The sequence below is a fragment of the Vombatus ursinus genome, unplaced genomic scaffold (genome assembly GCF_900497805.2).
Source record: "Vombatus ursinus unplaced genomic scaffold, bare-nosed wombat genome assembly UNPS02010639.1, whole genome shotgun sequence".
Taxonomy (NCBI): domain Eukaryota; kingdom Metazoa; phylum Chordata; class Mammalia; order Diprotodontia; family Vombatidae; genus Vombatus; species Vombatus ursinus.
The window spans coordinates 1689127-1701176 of NW_020950417.1; the positions used below are offsets into that span (position 1 = coordinate 1689127).

At 47.2% G+C, this 12050-nt stretch overlaps 2 protein-coding genes across 3 annotated transcripts in view; both read left to right on the top strand.

Annotated features, from left to right (window-relative positions):
* USF1 (upstream transcription factor 1) overlaps nt 1-5517 on the top strand; it is a 6134-nt gene extending 617 nt beyond the window's left edge. Inside the window, exons 2-11 of one of the 2 annotated variants that reach the window (XM_027854873.1) lie at nt 1970-2062; nt 2253-2302; nt 2434-2549; nt 2860-2961; nt 3226-3421; nt 3614-3701; nt 3857-3915; nt 4030-4124; nt 4386-4514; nt 4736-5517. In XM_027854873.1, the coding sequence (XP_027710674.1) occupies nt 2055-2062; nt 2253-2302; nt 2434-2549; nt 2860-2961; nt 3226-3421; nt 3614-3701; nt 3857-3915; nt 4030-4124; nt 4386-4514; nt 4736-4825 (933 nt within the window). In that variant the 5' untranslated portion in view covers nt 1970-2054 and the 3' untranslated portion in view covers nt 4826-5517. Of the gene's footprint in view, nt 1-1969; nt 2063-2252; nt 2303-2431; nt 2550-2859; nt 2962-3225; nt 3422-3613; nt 3702-3856; nt 3916-4029; nt 4125-4385; nt 4515-4735 lie in introns of those variants that run through there. The other variant, XM_027854874.1, reaches the window with a different exon arrangement.
* A 26-nt stretch (nt 5518-5543) lies between these two features.
* Nucleotides 5544-7440, top strand: TSTD1 (thiosulfate sulfurtransferase like domain containing 1). Its single transcript, XM_027854875.1, has 4 exons — nt 5544-6142; nt 6229-6357; nt 7013-7175; nt 7291-7440. Exons 1-4 carry the CDS (start codon nt 6046-6048, stop codon nt 7337-7339), a joined length of 438 nt encoding a protein of 145 aa, XP_027710676.1. The 5' UTR covers nt 5544-6045; the 3' UTR covers nt 7340-7440.
* Nucleotides 7441-12050: the final 4610 nt, after the last annotated feature.

The following is a 12050-nucleotide window of genomic DNA, read 5'->3' on the forward strand; positions in this document are numbered from 1 at the left end:
TAGTGGTTGATCTGGTGGGGGAGGGAGGGAGAGAGATAACAGAGAGAAAAAGACAGAGGAGGAAAGGAGGGGGAGAGAGAGAAGGAGGGTGGGAGGGAGATACACGGAGACAGGAGAGAGAAACAGTGAGGAAGGCGGGAGAGGGGTCAGATTTTCAGGCTGGCAATGCTGACTCCTGAGTTTTGTCTCTGTATTTATAACCCTAGTAGGCTGCTTTCATTTTCCTGGACTCTTAATTTTCTTATTAAGCCAGAACAGGTTGACAAGTCCAATTCCATTCTGTTCCATTCTGAGAATACATTCCACAACTCCCTGGAGTTCCCCCAACCTGTGCCACATGCAGTTCTAGAGAGCACTCTCTGGTGTCCAGTCATTACTATTTTTCTTGTAGTAATTAATGCCTGTCCTACTGGGCCCTGACCTTCCTCTGGTGCTCTCAGTTGCCCCTGGTATATATGTGGGTGGAAGAGAGACTTGGTCAGCTGTTGCTGTGTTCCAGTCCTCTTCCTTCCCCTCCTGTCTCCTCCAGAAGTTAGAATGGTGCACCTTGGAGAGAGAGCTTGAAAGCGTTTGGGCAGACTTTCTCCCTTTGGTTGGAAGAACTCCCTGCCTTCCCATTATTTCCCTCTTCCCTTTCCCTTCCTTTCCCCTCCCCCGTCCCCTTCTCCCTTACTTCCTTTTCAAGTTTCACTTTCACTTCTCAGTTCCCTTTTTTAACCACTTTCTCTTGGCTCTGGAACCTGTCCTCTGGCCTACATTTCCCAATGTATCCCTCCCCTCTGTCCCTTTCAGAAAGCCATCCCTTATAAACGTAGTATAAAAAGGAGAGGGAAAAATAGTTCATAAAAACTAGAAAACACATTGGGAAAAAAATATGATATTGTCTACAGTATTCCACACCTACAGTCCCCTACCTGTGCAAATAAGGGAGAGAGGTGTGTTTTTATGTCTCTTCTTTGGGTTAGGGACCTTGTTTTGTTGAAGTGGGTTGAATTTATAAATCATAATCTTCCTAGTAGAAGCTGTTAGATGCCTGGATTTGGTGGTGCCATCTTTCTCTGGCTAGCCCTTTATCTCTCTTTCCAAGCTGGGAACTAGAAGGATTTGAGGGTCCTAGCATAGCCTGTAGGTATATTTTTACTCCAGTACCATTCCGTTTCAGAGCAGAGTACAACCCTGAACCCTAAGGTGTCCTGAAATTCATTCTCCTCTGAATAAGGCATTTTTAATGGTATTATCATAGCAACATCTTAATTGCCAAACCCATCAGGCACGGAAAAAGACTTGGTGAATAAAGGGAGAGTGAAATTTCAGGGTGTTGATTCTCAGGCACAAGATTGTTTCTCAAATGGTTTGGTTGATCCTAGAAAGTCTAACCTAAAGTCTTTGGGGGTATAACTGAAAGAAAACTCAGCCTGGTCTCTGTTTTCTGCAGCAACTCAATTTCCCTACCCTAGAGAAAAAGATAGACTTCTCTAAGTGGGCTAATATGGTTCCCAAGTAGAGCCAAAGTCTGAATCAGTGTGGACCTCTGAAGTAGCATCAGGAAACAGTACCAAATAGAGTAAATCATTACTTCTTTATATTGATGGTGATATTTTGCCAGCATGGCCATGCCTGTCTGTAATTGAGCCCCGTGAAAGTGCTGTCTTAGCAAAGAAAATAATATTAATAATACATCCACGAAAACCATTGTTTACAGACTTTCTTGTCCATCTCTTCAGATAACCCTACCCACTTGGGTTAGAGCCAGGAGGAGGATGAAGGCACAAAATGGCCTTCCCACTTGAACTCTTGGAGTTAGGAAAGGGAGGTTTATTGAACATGATGTCTGCCAGACCAGTAGCTTGTTTTTAACACGTGATTATTTGTAGACATTGGACCCCTGCAAAACAGGGCCTACTCAGGTCTATAACCTCATAGGAAGTTGTTGTGTTCTCTCCTTTCCCTTTCCCCCATTCCCTCCCAGGGTTTACAACGCAGCATTGTGAGGCAGGAGGCGCAAAGACTTTAAGCAAAAGAACAAGCCTTCGGATGTGCCCCCTGGCAGAGAGATGAAGGGGTGAGTTAAGGGTGGTATAGGAGGGGAGGTCCCTGTAAGGCCTAACCTGGAGTGTAGGCTCCTGAATCTTAATCCCAGCTGGGCTGTGCTGAAAATGCCATTGAATGTGAGTGCCAGGAGGTACCAGGGCCTGAACTTCCTGCTCACTGCTTCTCCCCCATGTTTTTCCATCTTGCTCCCCCCACAATAGGCAGCAAAAAGCAGCTGAGACAGAGGAGGGGACTGTGCAGATTCAGGAAGGTAAGTGGTGGGTCAGAGGATCAGAAATGGGAACAGCATTCCCACCAAGCCATCATTCTCTGCGTGACGTGAGTGGCAGGAGTGGCTCGGAGAGTTTATGAAGCCTTCTCCTGCTACTCCCAATGTCTCAGGTGCAGTGGCAACTGGTGAAGATCCAACCAGTGTGGCCATCGCCAGCATCCAGTCAGCTGCCACCTTCCCTGACCCCAACGTCAAGTACGTCTTCCGCACTGAGAATGGGGGCCAGGTAAGGGGGGGCCCCCAAGGAACCTCAGAAATGCCATGGGATCTGGGTTGATGACTGGATGACTGGGTAAATATGGGTTGGGGAGACCTTAAGGAATGTTGCTATACTGAAATGAAGGAAATTCTGGTTTGAGGAAAATCAAACTTCCTAAGCTGTGAGTTACTCATTGTGACTAGTTTGTGTAGAAGAGGTTAAGGACATGGAGCTTCGTCATTTGTTTCTCTGAGGACCTCCTGCTCCCTGGGCCTCTTTGAGGAACTCCTTGAGGCTCATAATAGTTTTTCTTCCTCTGTCTTTCCTCTTTTCCCAGGTGATGTACAGAGTGATCCAGGTGGCTGAGGGGCAGCTGGATGGCCAGACTGAAGGCACTGGTGCCATCAGCGGCTACCCTGCCGCCCAGTCTATGACCCAGGTATGAAGGAATATGAGCTTGGGGAGCAGGCTTGGCTCTGAGAAAGGTGAGATGGAGATTGACCAGTAAGATGGGATAGGAGTCAAGGGGAGGGGCCTTAGATTCAAAGAGGAGTAGGGAGGGGGGCTAGGGTTACTCTAGTCCTTAGGGTAACAAGGGTACCCCCTCCCTAGAGTGTACAGCTCTGAGGTGTTGGAACCATAAGAATTTTGTGGCAGAGGGAGAGAGATGGGATTGAAATCTGCCCTTTTAACCCTTTCCTAGGCAGTCATCCAAGGGGCGTTCACCAGTGAAGATGCAGTGGAGACGGAGGGAGCAGCCACAGAAACACACTACACCTACTTCCCCAGTACAGCAGTTGGGGAGGGGGCTGGGGGTGCTGGCACTGGGAGCACAGCTACTGTTGTCACCACCCAAGGCTCAGAGGCACTGTTGGGACAAGCTACTCCTCCTGGAACTGGTGAGATATGAAGTATCATCCTAATGGTTGGTGAGCAAGAGAGGGTGCTAGCATGCAGTGCTGTAAGGTGTGGGAGATAGGAGAGATGGTTTGGGGCACATGTATGTATTGATCCAGCCATGTGAGGGAAGGAGGTTTTACCTTTTTGTGTCCCTTGACCTTATTTAGCCCCTTTCTGTGTTTCTTTTCCAGGTCAGTTCTTTGTGATGATGTCACCCCAAGAAGTGCTGCAAGGGGGAACCCAGCGTTCCATTGCTCCCAGGACACACCCCTACTCCCCGTGAGTGACCCTTGCCTCTCCTCATTTCTAGTGAGTTACCCTGATGTCCACATCCCCCCACTTTCCACATGTAAATCCTTCACCCCAAAATGTCTTTCCCATCTTCTGTGTTACTATTGTCCTTTCATTGTGGTCACCCCACGATTTATCTTCAGGAAATCTGAAGCTCCTCGGACAACTCGAGATGAGAAGCGAAGAGCTCAGCACAATGAAGGTACCTAGAGTGGGCGACTTGGGTGGATGAGGCTAGGACTTGGCTGTCTAGGGGGGCTAGATAGCTTTACCTTGCAAGTTCTCCCTAAATCATTCTGCCTTCTCCAAATTTCAGTGGAGCGCCGCCGCAGAGACAAAATCAATAACTGGATTGTGCAGCTGTCAAAGATCATCCCAGACTGTTCCATGGAGAACACCAAGTCTGGCCAGGTTAGGGGAAGACCCTGCTGGATGTTCTGGGCCTTTCTCCTGGTGGTGGTAATGGGAGGTGGTGGGGGCCCAGGGCCACTTTGACAGATATTCCTCTTTTCCTCCTAAAGCATAGGGTTAGGAGGGGCCTGCGTCTGGTGTAGGTGATCCCCCTTGTACACCAGCCTGAGTTCCAAAGCAGGGAGTGACTCTCAGCAGACAGGACCTCACTAAGTCACCTAGAAACCAGGCATCCTAAAACTCATCCTTTGTTTTCTGCAGAGTAAAGGTGGCATCCTGTCCAAAGCCTGTGATTATATCCAGGAACTTCGACAGAGCAACCATCGTTTGTCAGAAGAATTGCAGGGGCTGGATCAGCTGCAGCTGGACAACAAAGTCCTTCGACAACAGGTCAGACGTCCCCAATGACAAGTCCTCTTTGAATAATACCCTCTTCCTCCTCTTGGTCCCCACTTGGCCCAGATTCCCAGACGCAGATACTGGAGTGTTCAGGACATTGTTGTGTTGGGCTTGAGGGAACTTGGTTCTCTTGGGCCTCCTTTCCATGAACAGGCAAAGTGCTTCCTCATTCTTCTTGGAGTTCCCCTTTAACCTCCCTCTCTCCTGACCAGGTGGAGGATCTGAAGAATAAAAATCTCTTGCTACGAGCTCAGTTGCGACATCACGGAGTGGAAGTTGTCATCAAAAATGATGCCAATTAAACCCTGGGGAATTTTACGTCGGGCTTGGGCACCAGAGCCCCTTCCCTAGGACTGCAGGCAGCCTGGGAGCACCGGACTTAACCTGTACCTCCTCCTCCCACTGCCCTCATGAGGAGTGGGGCAGTGAGAGTTGCTGAAGCACCTGAAGGAACTGGCCCCATGAAGCCTTTGGCCTTCAGCTTTGAGTGTGGCACAAAAGGACAGGCACATCCCTGCAAATAGCCTTCCTTTTCTCCCCCTTCTCCCTGGGCCCTTGTGCTTGTCTTGCACATGCATGTGCTATTTCTACTCTGGATATCACACACTCATGGCCTATTATGTGACTACTCTGAGCATGTAGCTAGAGAGATGGACAGATGGTAACTCTCTGGGTTGCATTTGAGAACTGGAGCCTCCCTTCTCTGACCTGTAGGGGAGGCACAATTGGAAGGAAGCTCTAAGGTTCCTGAGATTTGAGTCCCCTAAGGGGACAGGCTTTAGCAGGGGTGGGGGAGCTGAGTACTGAATGTTAGAGCTGGAAAAGGAATTCGGGCAGAGATTTAGGGCCCAGAAATCTCTGGGATGGGGGGGCAAAAATAGGCAGAGGTGCTGTTCTTTGCTCTCCCCTTTCTTGGGGCTTCCACCCCTTTTTTTCCTTGGTTTTTTTTTTTTTTTTTTTTTTTAATAGAGAAAGATAAAGTTGTTCAGAGCCACAGTTGTCTCTAGTGTTCTATGGGGTAATGGAGTGGGAGGGAGTGCTAGGAGTGGGGAGGAGATTGATGGGATTGGGGAGGGGTCATATGGACCCCTCTTCTGATGGAGAATAAATGCAGGTGCCTCCTAGAGCTGTTAATCTTGCTGCTTGGGCCCAGCACTTGAGAGTAGGGAGACGTGTCTTGTGGGAACAGTAGGGTGGGGTGATGGAGAGGATTGGCTCTGGTGTCAGGACCTGGCTTGTAGTTCCATTGAGGCCACAGCTCTGTGTGACCTTGGGCTGGTCACTTAACCCCAGGCCTCAGTGTCCTCGTCAGTAAAATGGGAGGGGGAGCGGATAGGCCTCAGAGCTCTTTCCTAGGCTAAGTCGTCTGCGCCAGTGACCCCCGCCCTGGGCTGGGAGCTTGCCCAGTGAGGAGGCTGCGGTGCCTTGGCTCCTGTTTCCATGGGGATGGGGGTGGAGCTTAGCCAGGCAGTGCGAATCCTGGGGGTTCTTCCGGTTCCATCGGCAGCAGTCCCGAGCGAAGATGCTGCCGAACGGTAATGGTGGGGGCATCGAGGCCGGGCCCTTCGCCCTCCCGGAGGGGGGTCGCTACGCGATGGAGGTCCGCAACATGAGCCGAGGTAATGTGGGGATGAGGGGCCCGAGCCTGGCCAGGCCGGGGGCGAGGAGGATGCTCACCACCCCCTTTTCTCTTCCCTCACTTCAGCCCCGGCCGTGTCGCTCCCGGAGCTCCGCTCCATCCTGGCTACCGACCGGGACCGGGTCCGGCTCATCGATGTGCGCTCTCGGGAGGAGTCGGCCGCGGGGACCATCCCCGGGGCGCTCAACATCCCGGGTACGGAGGTGGCCACGCCCGAGCGGTGCGGGTGTGGGGCGGGGACGGTGCCGCAGCAGCCGTGCCCTGCGGGCTGGGGGCCGAGGATGATGCCCGCAGCAGCCGTGTGCTGTGCGGGATGGGGGCCGGGACCTGCCTGGGGGCCGGGACCTGCCGCAGCCGTGCGGGGCGGGGGAGGGTGGGGGACGGCGCCTGCAGCGGCCGGCAATGCAGGGCGGGGACGAGATGGTGCCCGCAGCCGCCGCGCAATGCGGGACAGCGGGGGGGGGGGGGGACTGTGCCAGCAGCAGCCTTGCGGGGCGAATTAAGTTGAGGGACAGTAGCATAGCAGAGGGTGGGAGAGGTGAGGGAATCATGGTCACGAGATGAGTATAAAAGGGGAAGGGGCTGCAGAGATGGATGTCTGTTTGCTTCTCCCTGAGGAGCCAGTTATCTTGGAGCAGCTTACATGTCTGTCTAGACTGATTAAAGTATAATGTATGTATGTATGTGCATACATAGACTTATATTTAGGTGTGTGTGTACAGAGAGAATGAGAATGTGAATTTTTTTTTTTTTTTGGAGGCCAGGGATTGCCATCAGGGCCCAATGATCTGGCCCCTCCTTGTTTAGCTGTTTCTTCTCCATTCTCTCCCCATGTCTTCCTTCTTCTCAGTGTCAGAACTGGAGAATGCCCTTCGGATGGAGCCGGCTGATTTTCAGGCTACATACTTTGCAGAGAAGCCAAGACTAGAAGAAGAGAACCTAGTCTTCTTCTGCCAGATTGGCAGCAATGAGTGCCATGCCATGCAGACTGCCAGGGAGCTTGAGTATTTGGGGTATGGGAAAAGGGTACAGGGGAAGGAGTGAAGAGCATTGGGCCAGTGTTCTGGGATGGTGTGTTTCCATACTCCCTTCCCTCTCTCTCACTCTCATGTCATTTTCTTTCCACAGGGCTAATTACGAAGATGAGTATAGAGCATGGCAAGGAAAAGAGGATTAGTTAGAAGGAAGGACCCCTGATACATTCCTTTCCTCAGTAACCTTTCTGTAGATGGGTACAGTGCTGTGCCCACAAGGTAACCTAATAAAGAGTATTGAATGGAAAAACCTGCAGATGTTTAGTCTGTTATTAAGACTTGACCCTTGGTCCTTGTTCCAGCCCTGGCTTTAACTATCAAGTAGATGTCGCTCTTTCCACATTCCAGCTCTGGGCCGTTTGTCTCTTCCTGCTTCCTTTACTCCCTCAAATCCATACATATACACATAAAGTTCCTTGAGAAGTATGATGATTCTTCCCTAGGCACTGCCTGTCCAATATCAGATTTATTTCCATTGGCTGAAGAAGTAATGGCTCCAGATAGATATTGATAGAAAACTTATCTGTGTATATGCATGTATATATACACGTATTTGCATATATGTGTATATTTGGGGTACACTTCTGTTACCCATATAAGGTACTGTGAGTGTGTGTGTGTGGTTGAGCTGCTCTTGGCAAAATACTGGAATGGTTCCTGATTCTAAGCTTAATGCTTTAGCTGCTATGTCACCTACCTGCCTCCCCCCCTTTCTCTCCACACACTTATACATATGTATATATAGATATATACTGTAGCTAGGTGGCACAGTGGATAGAGTGCTAAGCCTGGAATCATGAAGATTCTTCTTCCTGAGTTCAAATCTGGTCTCAGCCACACTAGCTGTGTGATCCTGGGCAAGTCACTTAACCCTGTTTGCCTCAGTTTCCTCATCTGTAAAATGAACTGGAGAAGGAAATGGCAAACCACTCCAGTATCTTTGCCAAGATAACCCCAAATGGGGTCACAAATAGTTAGACACAACTGAAATGACTGAATAAAAACAAAATATGTATATATGTGCATGTGCACACAGATATAGACACAAATGTGTCTCAAAGGTAACAGGGACTGTTACTAGGATTGGACTCCTGTGGTACCAAAATAGGCCTCAGGTTTCAGTAATACCTCAGTAGTTCAGCAGGTATAACCCAATCCCCTAATTCTTTTGTCTTTAAACATTTCTTCCTTTTACATGTAAAAGAGAAGTCTGGGTGAGGGGTGGGACCTAATAATTGATTTCCCCAGACCCTCCTTTGTCTTGTGTCCCTTTTATCTCCTCTCCCTTGCATAATAATCACATTTATGTGGAGTTTTAAGATTTATACCATGCTCCTCTCACAACCCGGCCCCCCAGAAAGATGTTATATGCAAGGATTGTTTTCCCCTTTTCATGAGTGAGGAAACTGACACTGAGGAAAGTAGGAGTGCTTTGCCCAAAGTCACAGAAGTAATTAAGTTCAGGTCTGAGACCTGAACCCCAATCTCATAGCTATAATATAATCTGGTGCTTATCTCACGGCTATAATATAATCTGGTGCTTTTCCCACCCCACTGACTGTCCTTTATTCTGGGTTCTCTTCTTCTTTTTCCTTGGTGTACTTTTAAATGCACTGACTTCTGGAAGCTTTCTCACACTAAGGAAGGACATTCTATTTCTGTGGACCTCTCATTTATTTTGTCACATAACTCTCTTGCCTCTGACTAATCACATTATATCATAAGATCCCTGATTGAAGGGGCAGCTAGGTGGCATAGTGGATAGAGCACTGGCCCGGTCTCAGACCAAACACTTGACACTAGCTGTGTGACCCTAGGCAAGTCACTTAACCCCAACTGCCTAAAAGAAAAAAATCCCAGATTGAGAACTGAAAGGGACCTCAAAGGCGTTTGGGTCCAACACCCTCATTTTATAGATGAGGAAACAGGTTCAGAATTTGAGCCCAGGTTTTCTAACGTAACATCCAGCACATTTCCACTGTACTACATCATTGTCTAACCCTTCCAGAGATCCTAAGACCTTCCTCCCTACCTAGCCTGCTAGTCTTAGCCTGCCCTAAGTAGAGGGTTCTTTAGGCTGAAAACAACTGTAGAGAAGATGCCACAAGTTTCTGATTTCCTCATTGCTCTAATGTTCTTCCTGATGCCCAATACTGTCTCTTGTTTAAATCCTAGTGTGTTTTCTTACTTTCTTCATTCATGACCTGCAAATACTTGCAACCCCTTCTTTTTAATTACCTATGCACCTTGAGCATGGTTGGAGAAAGTCCCAGAACCAAGGTGATTGGGCCAAAATGTTCATATTCCCTAGCTCTAATTATATCCTTGCCATTGTAAGATGTTACTTTTCCCTGTCTTGCCAAACAGGCTCCTTTGCCTGTTGAAAACATTAAACCTATTCTATAAGTGTTTGGGCCCCTTTCTACCTTCCCTATGGGACAGTAATCAAAAAACATCAGCTCTGAGCTTTCCAGATAGATGGAGCTTCTCCATCTGTCCTCGTCTGTTCCAAAGTTTCCCAAGATTTCCTTCCTTCATACTTTCCAGATTAGGCCCATATCAATTTATACCTGATTTTTTTTGTACCAGCTTCCTAACTGGTTTTTCTGTCTCTAAGATCTTCCCATTCTCATCTATCACTGAGATCACTGCCAGACTAATTTTCCTGCAACATGCCTTTCCTGTCACTACAGTGGGGGGATGGGAATAAACATGTATATAATGCCTACCTCGTACCAGGCACTGTGCTAAATGCTTTCTACAAATATCTCATTCCATCCTAACAACAATCCTGTGAGGTAGCTGCTATTATTATACAGAAAAAAGGGAATGGTTCTATATTGCCTATTATTTCAAATAATAGCTGATTGTATACATCATTTTAATGTTTGTAAACATATCAGTTGATTTTCTCTGCTGCTCTAGAATTTGTTTAGAGTCATTTTTTAGAGTTATTTGGAGGGGTTTGGGGGAAAGCTCAAGCAAGTCATTGCTTTTACTTGGTCATCTTGGCTCCACCTCCTCTTTTTTTTTTTTCTGGTGAGGCAATTTGGTGAGATCCTTGCATAGAGTCACACAGCCAGTAAGTGTCAAGTGTCTGAAGCCAGATTTGAATTCAGGTCCTCCTGACTCCAAGGCTTGAGCTCTATCCACTGCACCACCTAGCTGTCCCAATTGATTTTCTCAGTAATGATGTGAGGCAGATACTACAGGCATTAGTAACCTTTTTTTTTTTTTTTTTTTTACAAATGAGAAAACTGACGCTCATAGGAGGTAAGTAACTTGCACAAGGTCATACAGTTAGTAGTAAATGTCTGGGCCTGGATTTGATCCCAGACTCCATGTCCATCACTCTTTGCATTGCACCACTCAAGTCTAAATTCCTGAGCCTATTACTCAAATTCAAGTCCATGATTTGGCTCTGACTTCTTTATCTACTCCCCAACATCAACCCTCTGTTCCAGTGGCGTAGGTTTCCTTTCTTTCCCAATTCAATGCCCACTTTTACCTTTGTGCCTACACACATACTGTTCCCCTTCCTTGGAACACCTCCAGCCACCTCTCCACCACTCCAGATCCACTATTGTGTTTGCAGCTCAGTAAATAATCGTGGAACTGGATCTTGAGTCTTAACAAGAAGACTTTACACACAAAATGAGAGGGTAGGATAAAACCTCCCACATAATTCCTTCAAGCTAAATTTCACAGAGTTGTAATTGTACAACCCAGGAGGAAGACTATCAGTGAAGAAGATTAATAATTTACAGGAGCTAATATATCCAAGAAAAATGGCAGCAGTAAAACCCCTAACCTTGGGGCAACTAAGTGGCACAGTGGATAGAGCTCAGGCCTTGGAGTCAGGAGGACCTGAATTCAAATCCGACCTCAGACACATAATACTATGGCAAATCACTTAACCCCTTTGCCTCATCAAAAACAAAAAAAAACAAAAAAACCCCTAGCCTCAGTTCTGTACATACAAATGCATTAAGTATAGCTGAGGGTGGTGCAGTGGAAAGAGCACCAGCCCTGAAGTCAGGAGGACCTCAGTTCAAATCCGACCTCTGACCAAACACTTGACACTTATTAGCTGTGTGACCCTGGGCAAGTCACTTAACCCCAATTGCCTAAAAAAAATAAAATAAAATAAAATCATCCTTCCCCCTACTCAAACACTTCTGAGGAGGGACAGGGTCAAAAGAGAGAATAGAATAAATGGGGGGTAGGATAGGATGAAGGGAAATAGACTTAGTTTTTCACAACAGGACTACTATGGAAGTGTTTCGAGATGCTTGCCTTTTCAATAAGGATGGGTGGGGAGGGAAGAAGGGAGAAAATTTGTAACCCAAAGTTTTAAAAACACTTGTTAAAAATAAAAAAAATTTTTAAAAAAAGTATAGATGGTAAGTGACCTAAAGATCTTAATGAAATTAGATAAGTTTGACCTAGGTATGCAAAGATTAAGAGTCTACCAAGTGCCAGGTACTGTTCTAAGTGCTTTACAAATATTATCGTATTTGATAATAAAGTATGAATAAGTGAAGGAATGAAAACAGCACTTACTAAATGTTTAAATGCTTTGTTGTTGTTCAGTTGTGTCCAATGACTCCATTTAGGGTTTTCTTGGCAAAGATACTAAAGTAGTTTGCCATTTCCTTCTCCAGCTTATTTTACAGATGAGGAAACTGAGGCAAGCAGGGTTAAGTGACTTGCCCAGGGTCACACAGCTAGTAAGTGTCTGAGGTTTTGAACCCATGAGGATGAGTCTTCCTGACTCCAGGCCTGGCACTCTATCCACTGTGCCACCTAGCTGCCCTTAATATATGCCGAATACTTTGCTAAGTACTGGTGATA